At 41.3% G+C, this 22,735-nt stretch overlaps 2 protein-coding genes across 22 annotated transcripts in view; one reads left to right on the top strand and one right to left on the bottom strand.

The window, feature by feature from the left end:
• LOC114486304 (uncharacterized) overlaps positions 1-22,735 on the top strand; it is a 277,756-nt gene that overhangs the window by 223,969 nt on the left and 31,052 nt on the right. For 2 of the 19 annotated variants that reach the window (XR_008617389.1, XR_008617391.1), the window contains 2 exons: positions 19,585-20,169; positions 20,559-22,695. The exons of 5 other annotated variants lie outside the window; for them this stretch is intronic. Coding sequence is in view for 2 of the 14 variants with exons in the window: in XM_028489939.2 (XP_028345740.1) it covers positions 17,517-17,793 (277 nt within the window). In the remaining 12 variants the exon portion in view is untranslated. Of the gene's footprint in view, positions 1-17,516; positions 18,655-19,584; positions 20,170-20,555; positions 22,724-22,735 lie in introns of those variants that run through there. 12 more of the 19 variants (XR_008617390.1, XR_008617384.1, XR_008617375.1 and 9 more) reach the window with 8 other exon arrangements.
• CHN2 (chimerin 2) overlaps positions 1-22,735 on the bottom strand; it is a 314,431-nt gene that overhangs the window by 69,985 nt on the left and 221,711 nt on the right. The window lies entirely within an intron of this gene.

Genomic DNA, 22,735 nt, shown 5'->3' on the forward strand with positions numbered 1-22,735 from the left:
ATATATATGGAATCTTAAAAAAAAAATGGTTCTGATGAACCTAGGGGCAGGACAGGAATAAAGACGCAGATGTAGAGAATGGACTTGAGGACACAGGAGGGGGAAGGGTAAGCTGGGACAAAGTGAGAGAGTAGCACTGACATATACACACTACCAAATGTAAGATAGACAGCTAGTGGGAAGCAGCTGCATAGCACAGGGGTATCAGCTCGGTGCTTTGTGACCACCTACAGGGGTGGGATAGGGAGGGTGGGAGGGAGACACAAGAGGTAGGGGATATGGGGATATATGTATGCATATGGCTGATTCACTTTGTTGTGCAGTGGAAACTAGCACAACATTGTGAAGCAATTATACTCCAATAAAGATGTTAAAAAAAACCTATAATGGAAAAGAATAAAAAAAGAATATATATATTCTGAAACTAACACAGTAATGTAAATCAAACTATACTTTAAAAAAATAAAAGGTGGTAAATATGTTGTGATTAATAAAAATACAAATTCATTGAAAAACAACATCAAATTTACAGTAGCTTTTTATCAACTATGTTATTTTCTTCATCAGTGATATTTTTTATTTTTATTTTATTTATTTATTTTTTTTTGTGGTACGCGGGCCTCTCACTGTTGTGGCCTCTCCCGTTGCGGAGCACAGGCTCCGGACGCGCAGGCTCAGCCGCCATGGCTCACGGGCCCAGCCGCTCCGCGGCATGTGGGATCTTCCCGGACCGGGGCACGAACCCGTGTCCCCTGCATCGGCAGGCGGATTCTCAACCACTGCGCCATCCGGGAAGCCCAATCAGTGATATATTTTAAAAAGCATTAAGAAGTTCTTCTGGAGGCTTCTGTACTATTGTACTTATTTCAACAGAGACTGATAATAAATTGTTCTCAAAAAGACACCTCTGTCTTGGGCTTCCCTGGTGGCGCAGTGGTTGAGAATCCACCTGCCGATGCAGGGGACACGGGTTCGTGCCCCGGTCCGGGAAGATCCCACATGCCGCGGAGCGGCTGGGCCCGTGAGCCATGGCGGCTGAGCCTGCGCGTCCGGAGCCTGTGCTCCGCAACGGGAGAGGCCACAACAGTGAGAGGCCCGTGTACCACAAAAAACAAACAAACAAACAAAAAAAACAACAAAAAAAAACCCACCTGTCTTATGTATCACACTTAAATCAGGGTATTAATTTGGGGTCCCAATAAAATTTCAAGCTTACAGTTAATCCCAAATCTTACCTGCCTTTATTTCACTCATGTATTGAGTAACTATTTACTGAGTACCTATTATGTTCCAGGTACTGCTCTCAGCATTGGAGACACAGTGAATATAATATACAACAATCTCTGACTTTATGTCAGAGATTATGTCCTCATGTAGGGAGAGCCAGACATTAAACGAATTAGCAAATATATTTAATAGATGCTATGTGCTATGGAGAAAAATAAAACAGAGAGGGGAGATGGCTGAGCCATGTATCTCTGCCCAGTTATCTAAAGCTTCAGTGAGTTTTCCCTTCCATGTCTCCGTCCATCGCTTTGCTAATTCTCCCTCCATTTTCCCTGATCCCCAGTTCAGTAACGTGTACTATGTAACACCTGTCCCTGCTTGTATGGATAGACAAAAAGGTGGGGGGAGCGCTTTTGCTTCTCTGTCTCTCTCTTTGTAGTTTACCGTGCACACACTATTCACCAAATGAGTACATGGTATCAGTTTTCTATGGCTGTTGTAGCAAATGACTACAAACTTGGTGGCTTAAAGCAATGCACATTTATTCTCTCACAGTTCTGGAGGCCAGAGGTGTGAAATCAGTCTCTGTGGGCCAAAAATCAAGGGCTGTGCCTCTCTGGAGGTTCTAGGAGAGAATCTGTTTCTTGCCTTTTCCAGCTTCGGGTGTCTGCTGACATTCCTTGGCTTCTGGCTACACCACTCCAGCATCTTCAAATCTCTCCATGTTCCATCTTGACATTGATTTTTCCTCTATGCCTGTCTGTGAAATACCCTTCTGCCTCTCTTATAAAGACATTTGTGGTGGCACTTAGGGCCCATCTGGATAATCCAGGATAATCTCTTCATCTAAGAGCCTTGATTTAGTCACATCTTCAAAGGCCCTTTTTCCAAATAAGGGAACCTTCACAGTTTCCAGGGATTAGGACCTGATATCTCTGGGGCCATTATTCTGCCTACCAGCACATCCTTAACAACCCACTCGCTCCCTACCTCCTGCAGTATTTCCTCTCGGGTTACTTGGTGCTTCGGGAGGAGACTGATGATGTGTGTGCACTGCAAACAGACAAAACGAACCTGCCTATTTGCCCTAAAGATATCCATCAGGTGAAGTAAAATACACACCCTGGACTTCTTAAACCTCTACCACATCCGCTGAGGAGGATCCTGGAAGCCACTTCATGAAACTCAGAGTGAAATACTGACTAACCACAAATTGAGTTTGGCCCTCCATCCTTTTTCTCTGGAGGTAGAGAAAAGGAAGTGATATAAACATTCCCCAAGAGTTGTTTTTCTTTAGAGCAGAGTAAACACCGGGTTACCACCCACCTGTAGTCCTCTTTTTCTCTTTGCTTGGCCTTTGCCCAAACTGTTCCACATGCCATGAACATCTGTGTTCCTGCCTTATGTAGAGGGGCTGTACCTTGGCCTACAGCCCAGTGTTCGTTCCTCAGTGCCTGGCCACCACACTACCAATCACAGCCAACGTTTATTTGGGTTAACTGTGTGCTAGACACTGTGCTCAGTGCATTGTAGAGCTCCATCAGTGATTCGAAATGAATGTAAGTAGTCTCATGCATTCCTAGGTGGAGGGCCGGCCACTGTAAAGTGCCGAGAGTAAATATTCTAGGATTTGCAGGCCAAACGGTCTCTGTCCTGTTGGGACTCCTCAACTCTGCCACTGGAGACCAGAGCCTTAGTCAATACTGAAATCATAGTCTATTCCTCAGTAAATGAGTATGGCTGTGTTTCAGTAAAGGCTTATTTACAAAATAAAGTTTAGTTATTCCTGTTCTAGGCCCAAAGGACAGATTCTGACTTACTTCCCACCACAAGAAGTTTAACCATTTCTGTTGATTTAAGGACAACTTCAGATTTGTTTTCCATTATTACCTCTCCAAACTGGGTTTCCTGACACATAGACTATTTTTCAGACACTCACTGGGTTTATATAATCCTAATAAAACTTAATTTTTTTAGAGACTTCCACTTTCCCTATAATTCTCAAGTTGTCTGCTTCTCTCTGTGTGTGAAACAATGGGGAACCATTTCATTTATCCCCTCTGGGTTTATTCTGCTCAGCTTAAGTTAACAGAAAAAACCTAACTTTGCAAAGTTATCAAGTCTCTCTTACAGAATGAAGCCCCCATGGCTGAGTTTCAGTGGTAACTTCCTGGACCCAGACTGGTGATTTGCAAATCAGAAATGTACTGTAAGAAAATGGTGCTACCCAGCACTTTATCAATCCTTGCATTTCTGATTGACACGTCATCAGTCCAGGCCCTGTGAGGGAAGCTAGGACTGGTTCCTGTCCTCAAAGAGTTTACAGTCAAGTTAGTGATAAGAGAAGTTAATAGGCAATTATAATACAATTATGTATATAATTATAATTATATAATTATGTTTATGTAATATTACATATTATATGGTATATATAAATCAAATATAAATATAAAAATATATATTGCATATAATGTAGATTATATATTATATGTAATATATAATATATATTATATAAAACATATATTATATATGTAATATATAATATATATATTATATATAATATATGTAATATATAAATACAATGCTATATAAATTATATATAAATTATATAATTATATGTTATATTATATATAATATATATTATATGTAAAATATATATAATTTTATAATTATAATAATGCTAAGGTTGGGGAGGTGTAATGTGCTCTGGGAACACAGAGTCGTCCCTAAAGGATGAGAAGCATGTAGTGAGAATGAGTCCAGGAGAGTATTCTAGGAACAGGGAACAGAATTTGCAAGGACTTGGAAGTGAGTTATAGGGGGACCCATCACATGAGTGTGGCTACAGATAAGAAGGTAAGGGAGTGATGCAGCCATGCATGAGATCACGTAGACTCTTATAGGATATATTAAGGAGGCTGGACTAAATACTAAAAACCTGGGGTAGAGTGGCTGGGAAGTGACATAGTAGGATATATAAATGCTAAAAGAGTGAAGATAAAGCTGTCATGTGCTTCCTTAAGGAGAGCTTAGAAGTCTTCAGGAGGCTCGCTCTGGACCATTTCTGACCTGTAACACCAACAATATCCTTCTAAGAAGTCCCTTCTTGGAGCTAAAAATCAAAGGGCCCAATTTGAGCATGACATCATAAAGTTCCAGGAATATCAGAAGCTGTGAATGTTCTCAGAGGGGAAAAAAACTCAGAAAGTTTAGAAAATAAGGAAAAAGGTGTCAGAATCCCATCCTTTTATAAAACAAGGTATTGTATGCCTATAAGGAAAAAGATCAGACACAGGAAACCCAGAACTCAGATGTTAATGCTGTGTATCAGGTGGCCACATCCCTGAAATATAAAGCTACATATTTAGAATAAAGGTCATTAGCCTCTAGATCAGATTAATGGGGAAGTTTCTGAAATTTCCTGCTGGCAGTGATTCTCAAAAAAGCTTGCCAATAAGAACTCTCTGCCAAGTTTTAAAAAATATGGATCTTGGGTCCCATCCCAGACTAACTGAACCAGAAACTCTGAGGACAGAGCCTCGTATTTTTACAAAGTTCCCCATCATTCTCATGTGCAGCCAGGGTTGAATTATTGTTTGTTTGCTTTTTAAAATCTATCAGCTTTATTGTGATATAACTGACATAAATCGCACATATTTAAAGCTGAAATAGTTTCACTTATCACTCATATCACTTATCAAACATACATGCACAGCTGGGGAACTACGACCACATTTAAGAAAATGAACATATCCATCACCCCTGAAAATTTCCTTATGTTCCCTGATAATCCCCCCCTCCTATCACTGATTTTGAGCAATTTGGTTATGATGTATCTTGGTGTAGATGTTGGCGCTTGGGATTTGTTGAGATTCTTGGATCCCTGAGGTTACAGTTTTCATCAAATTTGAAAAATTTCTGGCCATTATTTCTTCAAAGATTTTTTTTCTGTCCTCCCTTTCCTTCTTATCTCTTTGGGAACTCCAACTATATCAGACCAGCTGAAATTGTCCAGTAGCTCAATGAGGCTTCTTTCATTAAAAAAATTCCTTTTGGATAGCTTATATTTGTCTTTAATTTCTCTGTTTTTTCTTCTGTTATTTCTAGTCTGCTGTGAATATCATCTAGTGTATTTTTCATCTCAAGCATGGTATTGTTCATCTCTAAAAGTTTGATTTGGATCTTTTATATACATACCACATCTCTACTTAACTCTTTGGATACATGGAATACAGTTTGAATACAGTTATAATGCCCATTTTAATGTCCTTGTCTGCTCATTTTAACATCTCTGTTAGTTCTAACTTGATATGTCTTCTCATTTTGGTCACATTTTTCTGCCTCTTCCCATATCTGTAATCTTTCACTGGATGATATATATTCTGATTTTTTCCTTGCTGGGTGCTGGGTATATGTGTTCTATAAATATAAATATAAATATAAATGTAAATGTTCTTCAGCTTTGTTCTCACATGCAGTTAAGCTGCTTGAAAACAATTTGATCCTCTCGTGTCTTGCTTTTATGATTTTCTAGGTGGATATGGCACAGTGCTGGGTCTAGGGCTAATTTCGCCCCACTCCTGAGGCAGGAACGCCCTGAATACTCAACCCAATGCCCCGTGAATTATGAGACTTTCCAGGCCGGCTGGAAAAGAGCCACTGTTCTTGGCCCAGTGTGAGAATCTGCAATGTTTCCTTTAATCTTTTTGCATGGTTTTTCCCTGACCCTGGCTAGTTTCCTCACACCCGTGCCCTGGTACTGCTGAATCTGCTGCACTGATATCTGAATACTCCAGGGCACCCATAACAGGAACCCAGATCTCCGGGTGTCTCTTTGTGCAGTTCTCCCATCTCGTTACTCGGTCCTGTGAACTCCAGTTGCTTTGGTCTACCTGGACTCTAAGGTCCATCTCCTTATCTCAGAGTCCTCTAGGCTCTGCCTAAGCTTCTCTCCTTGCACCACTGCCTGGGCACTCGCTAAAGGCAGTAAGCTGGGACAGTCATAGGGCTCCCCTCATTTGTTTCCAGTCAGCGTCCTTTGTTGTCTGATGTCCAGTATCTTACAAACCGTTTCCTCTCTCTCTCTCTCTCTCTCTCCTTCTATCATCTATCTGTCTATGTATCTATCTATCTACCTACCTACCTAACTGTCAATCAATCTATGGTTGTTTTAGTTGTGAGGGTAAATCTGGTCCTTATTCTATTTTGGCCTGAAGAGTTAGTCTAGAATAGTGAGTCTTAACCCTTGGGTGTACATCGAAATCACCTGGGCAGCTTCAAAGCTACCGTCCTACCCCAAAGAATCTAATGTAATTGGTCTGCCATATGGCCTTAACACCAGGGTTTTTAGAAGCTCCCAGGTGATGATAATATGATTCCAAGATTGAGAACCACTGGACTAGATGGTCACCTTTCTAATGAGGTGCAGGTACAGCCACTTCCAGCTGGAGAGTAAGACAAGAATCTTGGGGGTCCTTTCTTTATTTGTTTTTCTTTTATTAAAAATTTTTATTGAAGTATAGCTGATTTACAATGTTGTGTTAGTTTCAGGTGTACAGCAAAGTGAATCAGTTATACATAGACATCTATCCACTCTTTTTTAGATTCTTTTCCTATATAGGTCATTACAGAGTATTGGGTAGGGTTCCCTGTGCTATACAGTAGGTCCTTATTAGTTATCTATTTTATATATAGTAGTGTGTTGGGGGTGCTTGCAAACAAGGAATTCTGTAATTAGGCACCTAAGTTTCTTTGCCTTTTGGTACTTCAGTGATGACTAAACTGAAATCAGTCCCTCACATGTGATAATCAGTTTATTTAACTTGTTAAGCGAAAGCTACAGTATTTCACTAACTCTTTGGGGTTCAAAAAAAGAGTCATGTACCAAAATGTTCATTGCAGCTCTATTTACAATAGCCAGGACATGGAAGCAACCTAAATGTCCATCAACAGATGAATGGATAAAGAAGATGTGGCACATATATACAATGGACTATTACTCAGCCATAAAAAGAAATGAAACTGAGTTATTTGTAATGAGGTGGATAGACCTGGAGTCTGTCATACAGAGTGAAGTAAGTCAGAAGGAGAAAATCAAATACCGTATGCTAACACATATATATGGAATCTAAGAAAAAAAAATGTCATGAAGAGATTAGTGGTAGGACGGGAATAAAACACAGACCTACTAGAGCATGGACTTGAGGATATGGGGAGGGGGAAGGGTAAGCTGTGACGAAGTGAGAGAGTGGCATGGACATATATACACTACCAAACATAGGGTGGATAGCTAGTGGGAAGCAGCCGCATAGCACAGAGAGGTCAGCTAGGTGCTTTGTGACCACCTAGAGGGGTGGGATAGGGAGAGTGGGAGGGAGGGAGACGCAAGAGGGAAGAGATATGGGAACATACGTATATGTATAACTGATTCACTTTGTTGTAAAGCAGAAACGAACACACCATTGTAAAGCAATTATACTCCAATAAAGATGTTTAAAAAAAAAATACATATATATATATATATACTGTTCAGTTAAAAAAAAAATCCAAAACAAAGAACAAACCTGTGTTGATTGTAGCAGTGATTACAATACGACAATAGAAACAATGATGGGTAAACACCTAAACTTAAAAAAAAAAAACTTTCCAGATTGGTCTTAATGAATGCTCTTACAGTGCTGGATTTATTAAGCTAATCATTCATTCTTAATTGGTTAACAGCTAATTAACAGCACTATTATGCTTTAAGGGCATACTATAGAGCTAGATTTTGCATATTCAAACGGTGGTAATAAAAATCTACATATGACAATACATTTTTGGTGGCTAGATGAGTTTATTTCATGATTTTCCAGAGTCTGATATTGAAAACATCTTAACTGAATCCAGAACCTCCCTCCATTAACAAGAGACCTGACTTTGGGATGGGATAGGCCTGTTGTGGGGGGGGTCTCTATCCCCTTATATCTCGTTGGAAGGCAGGGTTCTCAGTGTTCCCAACAGGAATCCAGCTAGGACTTTTACATATATTGTGAGTCTTGTCTCCCACACTAGACCACCATCTTTCTGTGTGTTGGTAGGATTTCCTTCAGAATCTAAACTAACTTCCTGCTCGTGAAAGAAAGCACGGGAGAAAGATGTATAACCATGTCATCTGAGGCCAGTAGGGCAGGTTGAGGGGAGAATTTGGGGTAGCATTCTGTCTCTATCTTCTGATTCTGCTCAGATAGGTTTTGGATCCAGAACAAACCGTTCTTCTCTTCTATTCATGATTCCTTTCCTTTCTTATAATCCTTTCAAAGTGTTTTCAAAGTTGTCCAAATCCTGGAGTGACCCACTAGAAACTAACAACCCCAGAAATGCATGAAACAGATCTGGCACCATAGATCCTATCTGGTCTAAGGCTGAGGGTGGGCAAACTATCCAACAGTGGTGTGGTGGGTTCTTTGCACAGATGGGTACTAAAACTTCCTCCCACCTTTGTATGTGTGAACTGTTCTTCCCTTTGAGAGGTGGAGTCAAGCTTCCTTGCTTTTGAATCTGGGCTGATCCTGTGTCTGGCTTTGGCCAATAGAATATGGCAGAAGAGATGTCATAAGACTTTGGAGGCCTTGTAGCCACTTGGTAGAGTAGTTGTTTTACATTACAACTAACTCATTTACTCAATTAAGAAATATTTCTGAGGATGTCCCAGACTCTATTAGGGACAAACCAGTGAATAAGAGACACAAAGACGTTGATCTTCTACTAAGCAAAAGCAGGAAATAAACAAACAAGCAAATGACCCAAGACGATTATGCGAGATGGTGAAGAGTCATACAGGGGATGTGAATAAGGAGGGTCTGGGTGAGGGTTGTCAGCTGAGAAAAATGTTCTTAAAGGGGTGCCATTGGAGCTGACACCTGAAGGACAAGAAAGAGCAAAGGTGGGAATGTCTAGGGGAAGAAGACTCTAGAGAGAAAACCAGACATGACATGAAAGGCTCAACGTGGGAAAGGGTATGGCAGAGTCAAGGAACATGAGGAAGCCAGTTAAATTCAGTTCATTTTTTTGAATGGCTGGTACACACCAGGCAAAGAACCATCCTAAGTGGCCAGAAAGATGAGACAGATGAAGTCTCTGTCATTAACAGTCTGTTTGGCATGTGGTTTTCTCCCTGTTTTTTGTTTAATGTAAGCATGCTATTCCAATGGCTCTTACATATGTGTAGATATTCATGATGACAATCTCATGACAGAAGACTTTCTTGTTATTTAGTGTCTATATAACCAGGAAAGTGTCTTTCTTCATTCATTGAAATCCAATACAGGCAAACCCCCAAACATACTTAGTACATGACAGGTTCTCCAGAAATAGTAGTTTTTTTCATGCCCAATAATAGATGAATGAGGCAAATGTCATATTCATTAGCTCTCTGATTTCAGGGAAATAGTGTCTCTAGTAACAGGCCAGTTAGTGGATTAATAGAACTGCAGTTATAGTAAAACACTATCTGTTCTTCTCCAACAGTTGAGAGTAACAATTCAATAGATATTTTGAAGAGTTCTGCACAATTGTTTCCACAATGTCTGTTTCTAATATTACTCCTCACAAAGGTTGTTTAATCAACCAGTAATGGTCATCTAAAACAGAATGTCCCAAAAGGAGATGCAAAATATAAAGATATTTCCTCAAAGCAAAACAAAACAAAAACATGATCTTGATGGGATAATAGTTAAGGAAAGAGGTTTACAAAACACAGTGCAAAGAAAGTAAAGTTATATTGGCTATACAGTTTAATATGAGTGCAAATGTGTAAAGTAGGCAACTGAAATTTAACTTAAGGAAATAGTTAAACCCATTTGCTAAGGTTTAGATACAAGAATGTTCACAAGCAGAGTTGTTTCTAAAATTTTTTTTTTAAAAAAGAACAAACATCTAACCATAGGGGGTGGTTAAATTAATTACAGTACATCTGTTCAATGGATTGCTATGCAACCAGTAGAAATGATTTTATTAAGGATTACTTGGTAATATAGAAAAATGTTCATAATAGGTAGTTAAGAGAGAAAAAGTAGACTTTGAGTTGTCAGGTAATGAATGAGTGCTAGGGTTACCTGACTGTTAACATTGAAGTAAAGCTGCATAAATCTCTTGAATATGAATGGCATTTATTTCAACCAGCAGAAAACTCAGTGGCCCTTCAAGTATATCTGGGCAGCGGCAGGTGTTGTGAGGCATGTTTCTCCACCACTCCGGATCTGCTTCCCTGTTTTTGCTAAAGTCACACTCTGCTCTGTATCTTCACTGACTATCTTTTTTCTACCCACCATTGTCCTACACTAGCCATCACCGCATTTCCCTTATTCCCCACCATGTTCCACTCTAAAAGTAGGTGTGTAGCAGATTTTACTGAAGATTCGGGGTAAGGGATGGGGAAGAACAGTGTTTTTAAAGCACCACCTAGCAAACCACTCAGAACTGTTTATTAAAAGTCTGTGTTCTTTGAAGTTCCCGAACCATTCTCATTGGCCTCACAAAGCTCTAGGCTCTTGCTCTGACCTCACCTCCTCAGCAATCCAGGCACTTGTGCTGTCTCTCTGTATATATAATGATCCAAAACAATTTTATATATACTATAAATTTTATACACATATAAATTAGAAAACTTAAACATAAAGGAATAGGTAGCTTTCTATTTTTCCCTTTCCCTTTTCCAACCTTCTCCTGAGAGTTTTCGCTTTCATAAGTGACCTATCAAGGTATTTTCCTAAACAAAGGTTTATCTACCCAGAGAAATTATGCTAAGCTCCTTAGCAGGAAGAAGCCACTCGGGTCTATTATGGTTTTAAATGGCCTAAGTGCTTGTTAGATAAAAACAGTAGCTGTCTCTGTAAGGTCAGGTTAGGGATACTCAACAAATGATTTTAAAATGTATATTTTCTAACTTGTATACAATGAAAATGTAATATTTAAATTATTTGGTAAGAAAATAAAAATAATAGAAATTCTTTTAAAATTTAAATTAATTTTTAAAAGATAGGGCAACTATATATTTCTCTATATGTAAATGTTGGAAAGAAATAGTATCTCCATGTGACGGATTATTAAAAAAAACTATCTTCGGACTTCCCTGGTGGCGCAGTGGTTAAGAATCCACCTGCTGGGCTTCCCTGGTGGCGCAGTGGTTGAGAGTCCCCCTGCCGATGCAGGGGACGCGGGTTCGTGCCCCAGTCCGCGGAGCGGCTGGGCCCGTGAGCCATGGCCGCTGAGCCTGTGCGTCCGGAACCTGTGCTCCGCAACGGGAGAGGCCACAACAGTGAGAGGCCCGCGTACCACAAAAAAAAAAAAAAAAAAAAAAAAAAAAAGAATCCACCTGCTAATGCAGGGGACACGGGTTCGAGCCCTTGTCCGGAAAGATCCCATATGCCGTGGAGCGACTAAGCCCGTGCACCACAACTACGGAGCCTGCGCTCTAGAGTGCGTGAGCCACAACTACTGAGCCCGCACGCCTACAGCCCGTGCTCCGCAACAAGAGAAGCCACCGCAACGAGAAGCCCACGCACTGCAACAAAGAGTAGGCCCCGCTCGATGCAACTAGAGAAAGCCCGCGCGCAGCAATGAAGACCCAATGCAGCCAAAAAAAAAAAAATTATATATAATCTTTTTTGCTTATCTGTATCTCATAATTCAGTAAGCAAATATCAGGTAACAACAGGATCAAACAGTAAAGTTTATTATTATTAATTTTTACAAAAACAATTATCTGAAATCAAAGTTTAGATTAAAAGTACTTTCTACTAAAAAAGAAAGCTGGGATTGGGATATAAAAGTTTGAAACCCTACAACATGGGGAATGTAGCCAATATTTTATAATAACTATAAATGGAGTATAACCTTTAAAAATTGTGAATCACTATATTGTACACCTGTAACTTATAATATTTCACAGCAACTATACTTTAAAAAAAAGTTTGAAACCCTGGGAATTCGCTCTTAACAAAGAACGTATTGAGAGCCCCATACGTAGGAAACGATTTCATTGCATATCCACTTGAAATAAAGTTGTTTACTCAGATTCTCTCCCTCTACCCATTAAAGAGAGAATCAGAAGCTGTAGAAGCTTGTTGGGTTGTACGGATAGAATTGGTAAACAACTCCGGGGACAAATGTTGTTCTCCACAGTTTCTCTCTGGAGAATTCGGATACTTCCTCCTGGTGTCTCGCGTGGTCTGTCACCAGGCACAACCCTTCTGAGCGCATGAGACCAAATATCATCAATTGTCAGAAGGCAGGGCTGCCTCAGTTTACCCCAGCATCAGGTTGCCCTTCAGAGAGCCAAGTGGGGGACACTGGGGCCTCACTCACTTGACATATAGCTACAATGAAACTGAGGTCAAACTCTGCCTCCACAAATGCTTGTGGAGTGTTTAAAAATTGATAGCTTTTTTCCATCAATGTTCAAACATAATGTTCAATGTTAAACATAATATTCAATATTTAAACATAATATTCAAATGTAAGTACAGTCACATAAAAGCTAATATACCCACTTTAAAAAGTGTGCATAAATAGTGGGGTCCTTAACATGCTGCCTAGTCTTACTATTTAAAGACACAGACAGGGCAGGGGCATCCCTGGACCCCATAGCCTCAGTATCTCTGGGAGCTGCTTAGAGATGCAGAATCTTGGACATCAGCACAGACCCACTGAATCAGAATCTGTCCTTTCAGGAGATCCCCTGGGCTGGTGGGAATATGAAGGCTTGAGGGGCACTGCTCCGGTATTCTGTGTTCTCCAATCCAAGGCCTCACTCCACAGCTTGGCACACACGCTGACTTTGACCTTGCAGTACAGATGCTACAACTTTAGGGCAAGCAGAACCTAGTGAGAGGACCACTTCATTCCACACCTTGGTTAATATGCTGGGCTGATTAACTCTATTCTAGAATTCACCAGTCCAATTTTCACCCCTCACCATGATCTAAAACATGAAAAAAAAAGTGGCAGGCTCTTCTGGTAAGATGTGGAGAAGCGTGCATGAATTCTCTCTCAGCTTAATGATTTCCTTAGATGCGGCACAAAGTCTTATCCATTCCAGCTTTGAGGAAGATGACGTCTCTGAATTCCTTGACCAGTAGTTCTTAACCTTTGCCTGCATTAGAGTCACCTGGCTTCAGATACTGACTGCTGGGCCCAACCCCAGAGTATCTCATTCCATAGGTCTGGGGTGGGACCGGAGCATCTGCATTTCTAACAGGTTTCCAGGCAATGCTGATGCTGTTGGTCCCTGGGCCACACATTGGAAGTCACTCTCTTTTCCTAGAGCACTGACTTTTGGTTTCTCTCATTTGGACCTTTAAAAAAATTTGATTGGACAGACAGACTGAGAGGGGATACACTTATTGATTTCTCTTGTTTATTCTCTCATTATGATCTGTTTATAACTTTTCAAAATACTGCAAATGGCAAGTCCCTGAGGGCAAGGACTGTGTCTTTAGATCCACTGTGGGTTGAATTGCGTCCCCTTCCAAAAAGATATGTTCACCTCTATAAGCTGTGTTTGTGAACTTATTTGGAAATAGGGTCTTTGCAAATGTAATCAAGTTAAGAGAAGCTCACACTGGATTAGGGTGGGCCCTTAATCCAATGACTGCTGTCCTCAGCACAAGGAGAGGGAAATTTGAACACAGAGACACACTAGGAGAAAGCCATGTGAGGATGGAGGCACAGATTGGAGTGATGTGTCTTACAAGCCTTAATGTTCCATTAAGAATTGCCAGCAATCACCGGAAGCTGGGAAGAAGCAAGGAAAGATCCTCCCCTACAGCCTTTGGAGAGAGCATAGCCCTGCACAAACCTTGACTTTGGACTTCCAGCCTACAGAACTGAGGAAATAAATGTCTGTTGTTCTAAGCCACCCAGGTGGTGGTATTTTGTTATGGCTGCCCTGGGAAACCAATACAGGCCTTTGCATTTCCCAGGGCAGAGCATGTGGGTTACAGACAGTCAGTGACTCTCCGGGATGCAGACAAGTCACCAAGATCACCAGAACCACATTAGTAACATACGGCCGACTGGTGTAATGACACAGGGCAAAGAATGAAGACGTTTAAAAAGGAAGGTGAAACTGCATAGACTTTTCTGGTCAGGTACAACACTCTTAACCACTTAATTTATCTTAGAACACTTTTCATTTTACCAAGAAAACAAGTACCAGATTTGAAAAAAGAGAAAAGGCAGACAAGAGGGAAGATTCTCAGTGATAAATCAATGCTCGTTGCACATGAGGACACGTTACCCAGTTTACCTTTTGGTTGTTGAGGTTAACAGAGAAATGTAAGGCTCCTTCTCAATCAGGTGACCCTATAGCTAGACTTATTCCTGTAAGTATGTCTCATTTCACTCTAAAAAGTCTAGGTACACATCTAATAGTCACCCTAGTACAAACGATCATTTATGGTCAACACGAGGAAGATAACCTGGTACTTGCCACCTGCACGACTCTGATTCCTGCCAACTCCCTTCAGCCCAGTTGTTCCCGATTCCACACATCTTTCAAATCTCATTCCCCTTGCAAGTCTTTCCTTGATACCCCAAAGGCTCCTCTTGGGTTTCCAGACCTTATAATCACGATAGAGCGTTAAGTCAACCATACCTTGAATTTTACCTCTTTGTGTAGACATCACTTTTTGCCAACCAAAGTGTACTTGAAAAAAGAAATCCACCGCCACAGTGTGCAGCACATGCATTCAGCACTTGAGGTGCAAAACAAATACGTTCTGGCATAAACAGTGAACAGAAGAGATAGCACTAAATGAAACACTTCTGCCAGTAAGAGCTGGTTCCTCTGATGGAAGAAGGATGTGCACGAGCTGCACTTCTTATTGGTAACCATGCTCTGGAATGTCTTTTTATGCACTAGGAGTTGCAGAGCTGTCAGCCAACAGAGGAATGTCAGAGCTGCAGACTCCCTGTTGTCAGCTCTGATTCCACGCAAACCTTTTTCTTCTGGTTGCAGCAGCCGAATTATAGCTCAAGAGAAAGACATAATTAAACTCCAGAAGGCCAGGGATAGCTGTTGAAAATACTCTATGAACAAAACAACAACAAGAGATGAATGAGGATTACCCATGATGCATAGCTAATCCAAAATATTCCAGGGACTATTATAAAATGATTTTCCATTTTTTTTGGTCTTCTGTTCTTCACTTTAAAAATATTAGTTAAATGTGGTTGATTGACAGGTGCAGCTAAATCTATCCCATTTCCATATTTATTTATTAAAAATGTTGGTTCCTTCCAGTACAGACACATACCCACACCCCCATACCCACAGCCACACAGGCAGCCCTCCCTTTTCCTCTGGTTGGCTCCCCAATATAAATGCAGAATGAATGCAACAATGCACGTGTGTATACACAAGGATCTTTGGAAAATTCCTGCTGCAAATAGGGCAGGGTAATCCTCATTCATCTCTTGGTGTTGAGATCACCTATACTTCTGATGTAGTGGGTAAGTAAAATGTAGATTTCTGAGTTAGGATCTTTCAATTGGCTAACCCTGAAAAACTTCACTTCTTTCTGGGCTTCTCTGGCCAGCAAACCAGAGGCAATGAATTTACAGGGAGAAGGAAGTGGTGGTTAGAGTTCATAGCTGACAACAGGAAGAGAAGCGCAAACAGCACTAGACTAGAATACTGGTTAGCCTGGGGCCATTCATTGAGGGAATGTGCAGCACTACAGAACTCCGGTAGACTTTAGGGACATCCCATATTGTAGCAAAACACATCATTCTTGCTGCTGGGTCAGGAGGTTATCACTGAATGTTTGTCCTCAGGAATAAATATGGAATTATGAAGTGAGTCATATACCAACTGAAGGCAGAGTCAGAGGGACCAGTGAATACCAGTTCACAACTCTTAGACCCCCCCTCCCTCCCAACACAGAGCAGGATAAGGAAATGGAAGGTTGTTCAACACCGGGAAGGATTCATGAGGAGAGTCTTTTGGCCAACTCAGCTGTGAGTCCCAAACCCCTGATTCCTGCAATGACGGAAGGGTGTCTGACCGATGCTGAAGCAATCCGGACAATCTCAAGGGGGATCCTAGAGCTGTGGGCCTGCAGGGTGAGATTAGAGGGCTGCGTCTGGGAAGAAATGGCATTTCCACCTAACTCAGGGCAACCATAAATAAATGTTACCTGTGGACCATAAGTGGGTTCCATGGCATAGAGGGCTGTCTAGGGGTTTTTCCAATTCAGGCCATCAAGATCATCTGGAACATTAAGAGAATTTGAAAGGAGAGTTCTTGGTGAAGGGGACAGCTGGAAAAGCAGGGACTATGGGCCAAGTGGCCGCTGGAGGCACAGGTGCATTGCTAAGTTGGACCTTTGGCCATTCTCCCTTATTGCTCCAGATAACTGATGGTCCCATGTTGGCCTGGTCAAATTAATACTCCTCCATCTCCACCCCCGTCACTCTCACTTGCACTGTCTAGTTTGGAAGATAAGTTATATGGTCAGCTATGCATTCACCCATGTCCTAAGAACAGCAGTCAGAAGGGTCTAGTGCAGCAAGCTCCATAACCCACAAATGTGCCTACCAGGCCCATTGAGTGTGAAGCCTTCCTAGGATGACACCAGTCAAGTAAGAGCTCTCCCCAAACTGTGCTTCCCTACCCTGTGGGCAGTGAACTTGGCAACAAGAGTGGGGACAGAGAAAAGCTGATCACAACCCTTGCCAGGCAGCAGGCAACCTCTGTCAGCCAGGGCTGGGGGAGAGACACTTAACTATATCGACTTGGATTTTCTAGTATTATTCAGGACTGGGAATTTTTTTTTTTTTTTTCCGGTACACGGGCCTCTCACTGTTGTGGCCTCTCCCGTTGCGGAGCACAGGCTCCGGACGCGCAGGCCCAGCGGCCGTGGCTCACGGGCCCAGCCGCTCCGCGGCATGTGGGATCCTCCCAGACCGGGGCGCGAACCCGGTTCCCCTGCATCAGCAGGCGGACGCGCAACCACTGCGCCACCCGGGAAGCCCCAGATTGTGTTTTGAGATTGAAAGTGATGGTAGGGTTTTCTACCAGCTGCAAGTGGCTAGAAAAGTCAGGGGGCACGACAGAGTTTTTATCCCAGTAGCAGGAGAAAACTTCCCCAACTGCAGGGATTTTTAACTGGGCAGCTGTACTTTGATCGTCTTCTGCGAGTTGTGCTTGTTCCAAACCAGGCACGCTTATACTGGTTACCCTCTGGGGCAGATCCTCTTGGTTCCCTGCTCACAGCTGCTTTCCCCTTCTTCTCACTTGCCAACAGGACCCTGATTTGGTTTGGGCAGCAACGTACCTGGATCCAGAGAACTGGTCAAGACTGGCCCAAGCCAGTTATGGCTCCCTGTTCCCTTTTGTCAGTGACTGGTCTATGGGAAGGCATGGGCCCATGCTGGTCAGTGAGATATGATGGAAAGTCTGCTGGGGAGAGGTTCTCTCTTGTGAAGGGAGGAACGGAGAAGTCCCTTTGTTCTATCACCTCCCTTGCCCTCTGCTTTAAACATTATCATGTGATGCCTGTGATGGAACTGTGCACTTGCTGACCAAATCTGGAGGGAAGGCCATACGGTGAGGTTGGCAGAGGGGGAATAAAAAGAGCCTGGGTCCATATGATGAAACCGCTGGCCCCAACCTGTCCTCAAACCACCTACCCTGGCCTCTGTTAAGGAAACAATAAATGTCCTGAAGATTAAAATCTGTTAGTGGGACTCTGTTATTTACAAAGAATTGCTACCCTTAAACATTAAGAAACTACTAACCTATATATCCTATGCAAAGTTTGCTTGTCTTTTTAAACACAATAGCAGTGATCTCATAAAGGGAAAAGTCCTAAAGTGGATTTACTTTCTCCTAGGAACGGTGTGCTTACGTTCCTTATCCAGGTCTTATACCTCCAATAAATTAGAGCACAAACAATATATGAAAGCAAAGATACAGCCACGGATTGTTACACAACATGCTAATTATACAAGGGCCTCTACTATGTGATAAGGTTCACTTATAGCGCAAAAGCATACCATACTGTTACATATAAATTTCCAAACATATACGTCTTATAAACATCTAAACTGACTCTAGTTACAACAAATTTAAAAATCAAATTTCCACCTTACAATTTTGTCTAAGCCTATACTAGTACTCACTCAAGTCTTGCTTTCAAAGTTTTAGTGTTCTAGAACTCAATCACAAGCTCCAGACAACTGAACCCTGACTTAGGGGTGTCTCTTTCTCCGTAACTCAAGCTTCAGTCTCCAAAGTGTAAGATGGCTAACCCATGCTGCAGGTTGCCAAAGGTCATCAATTTCTCAATTTACAAAGCAGATTTTGTGTGAGTGGTATAAGATATCAAAGCAAAAACCAAGTCGAACCCAAAACAAAACAAAACAAAACAAAGAACCTCTCAATCCAGCTCCCTCACTTGGTTTCAACAGGGATAGGAAATGTTTATAGAACATTTCACTCTTACTGTTTAATCACCTGGTTGGGTTTGGTTCTAAAAAGGCTGATATCTCTTGTTTTACTTCTTTGGCTAAATGCTTTGCTATTTCAGATAAGCCTCCGCCAACTTATAAACTACTAAGGCAAAAAGTCAGCTCATGTTACAATTCTAAAATTTTTTTTTGAAATTGCCTGAGTATGTTTAGCCGAATATTATTGCTCTTGGAAAACACTAAACAAGACGTGTGATACATGTGTAGGGCAAGATAAAATAAACCCTTGACAACAGTCAAATACGGTAAAGACTGTGAGATGGTGACCAAACCCTTTTCTACTGTCTCTTGAGCAACAGCCAGCAACATCCTCCAGCCTCCCTTTTTTTGGTGTGGCCCTGTGCCTGAGTTCCAGCTAGTGAAATATGAGCGGGAATAATGTGCTGCTTCCAGGACTGGCCCGTAGAAACATCCTGACATAATCCTCTGGGCTCGCCCTGTCAGCAGAATGGAAGAGTCTCCCATGATACATCACTAGATCTCCAACTTTTGGTATCAGAACCCCTTTATACTCTTACCATTTATTTAGGACCCCAAAAGTTTTTGTTTCTATGAGTTACATCTATTGAGACTTACCAAAAACATTTCAGAATCCTGATTCATTAAAAAATTAAAAAATAAAAATATAAACATTATAAACACTAAAAGCCCTAAATATTAATGTAAATAATATGTTTTTATAAAAATATTTATAAAAATATTGGCCCAAACAAGAAAAAAAATCTAGTGACAAAAGTGGCATTATTTCACATTTTTTGAAACTCTAATGTCTAACTTAAAAGAAGACGGTTGGATTCTCACATGTGCTTCTTTATTCCACCTGTTATATTGTTTTGGTTGAAGAACATGGAAAAAAATCAAGACCTTCACAGACGAACAGCTGGAAAAGGGGGGCCTTGTGGAAATAGTCTGAAATGGCCTCAGGGACTTAAGGTCCTTGGATTACACGTTGAGACCCAGTGATTCAGAGGAAGATGGAGCCACAGTATATAAAGTGTCCTGGTTCCTGAATGACCTCATGGAAGGCTGCCCACCAGAAACACCCCCACTGAACTACGATGCAAATGAGAAATGACCTTTGATGGCATTAAGCCACTAAGATTTGGGGATTTATGTGTGAAAGCAGCTAGCATTAGTCTAATTAAAACATTACCTCTATGCCAGGCACTGTTTAAGCACTTTGCATACACTAACTCATTCAGTCATCTCAACAATCCTATGAAGTAGTTGCTTGTATAGTCTCCATTTTAGAGGTGAAGAAACTGAGGCACAGAGAGGTGAACTAAAATATCCAAAGTCATGCAACTAGTAAGCAAGTCTACTTCTAGAGTTCTTGCTCCCGGTCATTTCACCATGCTGCCTACTCACCTTACCTACATATTTCCCAGCACCATCTTACACCTTATACTCCAGACAAGCAAGGCAGACGTAAGTAAAAAATATGTACCTGCACTAATGACTTGCTTGCTTAAAACAGATACAGTAGAAACTAGTTTTGGACTCTCCAGAAAAGATGAGAGTTGAGAGCAAACAAACAGGTGAAAAGGAGTTACTGAGGATTCAGGGAGATGGTGGTACAATGGCTGGTGGGGGGGAGGGGGCTGGTAGGGTGAATTCTAGATGGCCTCATGACCTTGCCACCTGGTGTTATTTCTCTGATTATGTTACATGGCAGTGAGTTGCATGATTATATTATATGGTAAAAGGGATCTTGCAAATGTAATCATGGCTACTAATCAATTGACCTTAAGATAGGGAAATTATTTGGGTGGATGATCATGAGCCCTTTAAAAGTAGAAATTTTCTCTGGCTAGCAGCAGGAGAAGTCTGGAAGATCTGAAGTTTGAGAAGGACTGGATGCTTCACTGAGGGATGTGAAGATGGAGGGACCATGTGAGAAGGAATACGATGGCCTCTAGGAGCAAAGACCAGACCTCACCTGACAGCCAGCAAGGAAATGAGAACTTCAGACCTACAGCCTCAGGGATCTGAATTCAGCCAACAACTTGAATGCAATTAGAAGTGAATTTTTCCCCAGGGCCTCCCCCTGGCCCACACTTGATTTGGGTCTTGCAATACTCTGAGTAGGGACCTGGCTGAGTCTACCTTGATTTCTGATGTACAGACCTGTAAGTGAGTAGATGAGTGTTTTTTTAAGCTGCTAAATTTATGGTAATTTGTTACACATCTATACAAAACTAATAGAGAGGGTAACTCAAGAGACATCCTGTCCCAGGGTACTTGCTTAAGTAAGAACGTCTTTGCTATTTTGTCCCTATTCCTGGCAACTAGTAACAAATAACCCTAAGTACCAGTAAGTTTTCCTACACAAATAAAAACAAGTAAAAGAAACCCAAACCACATATTTCCTTATGAATATTTTCAGTCTACCACTGGCAACTTTAAAACTAGTGATCCATAATAGTTTATTATTATAAGCCACAGAAAAACTAAGAAATGTTTTAAGGCAACATGTTTCTTGTAATCTATTAACCTCTCTCATAGTCTACTCTTAAAAAGAAGTCTTAGAAAGTCCCAGAATTAAACCCCACACTCACGCACAGACCTTGTAAAATGTGTGCAGCAGATTCTCAGGGCTTTTATTTTTTAAGGTATTTAAAAATTTTTTTCAAGGGAGACGTATATATGTATCTGAAAGTAAACTCTATGGATGTAAATAATTATTTTTATATCTTGCTCTTTCGTTAAAAAACAGCCTCTTTACAATCCTGCAGTCCCACACCTGGGTATTTTTCTGGAGAAAAACATGATCGGAAAGGATACATGCACCCCAATGTTCATTGCAGCACTGTTTACAATAGCCAAGAAATGGAAGCAACCTAAATGTCCATTCACAGAAGAATGGACAAAGAAGATGTGGTACATATATACATTAAAAAGAATGAAATAATGCTATTTGCAGCAACATGGATGGACCTAGAGATTGTCATACTGAGTGAAGTCAGAGAACGTGAACATGAGGAACCTAAAAAAAATGATACAAATGAACTTATCTGCAAAGCAGAAACAGACTCACTGACTTAGAGCACGAACTTATGGTTACTGGGGGGATGGGTGGGGGGAAGGGATAGTTAGGGAGTTCAGGACTGCCATGTACGCACTGCTATATTTAGAGTGGATAACCAACAAGGACCTACCGTATAGCACGGGGAACTCTGCTCAATATTATGTAACAAGCTAAATGGGAGAAAACTTTGAAAAAGAATAGATACATGTACATGTATAGCTGAATCACTTTGCTGTACACTTGAAACTAGCACAACATCGCTAATCAACTATACTCCAATATAAAATAAAAAGTTTTTTTAAAAAAGAGGACTTCTCTAGTGGCACAGTGGTTAAGAATCCACCTGCCAATGCAGGGGACACGGGTTCGAGCTCTGGTCCGGGAAGATCCCACATGTGGTGGAGCAACTAAGCCCGTGTGCCACAATTACTGAGCCTGCGCTCTAGAGCCCCCGAGCCACAACTACTGAGCCCACGTGCCACAACTACTGAAGCCCGCGTGCCTAGAGCCTGTGCTCCTCAACAAGTGAAGTCTGCACACTGCAACGAAGAGTAGCGCCTGCTCGCCACAACTAGAGGAAGCCCGCGCGCAGCAACGAAGACCCAATGCAGCCATAAGGAAATAAATAAATATATTTTAAAAAGAAGAAGTAAAAAATAATATTAAATTAGGGGAAAGTTTAGAATACTCACCAAATATCACAAGTTCCTACACTCCCATAAGAGATGGCTTTGAGACTCCTAGATGCTAAAGAAGATTCTTAGAGTCCTTTAGATAAAAGGAAACTAGTTTCTGAGAAGAAGAATTTTTCTAGTTCTCTAAGAGAAATCTCTTTTATGGACCGTACCACTCAGCATAGGCTAAGGTCTGCTGCAGTAATTAAAAATATATATATATATCCCCGGGGCTTCCCTGGTGGCGCAGTGGTTGAGAGTCCGCCTGCTGATGCAGGGGACACGGGTTCGT

The sequence above is a fragment of the Physeter macrocephalus genome, chromosome 5 (assembly GCF_002837175.3).
Source record: "Physeter macrocephalus isolate SW-GA chromosome 5, ASM283717v5, whole genome shotgun sequence".
Classification (NCBI taxonomy): Eukaryota; Metazoa; Chordata; class Mammalia; order Artiodactyla; family Physeteridae; genus Physeter; species Physeter macrocephalus.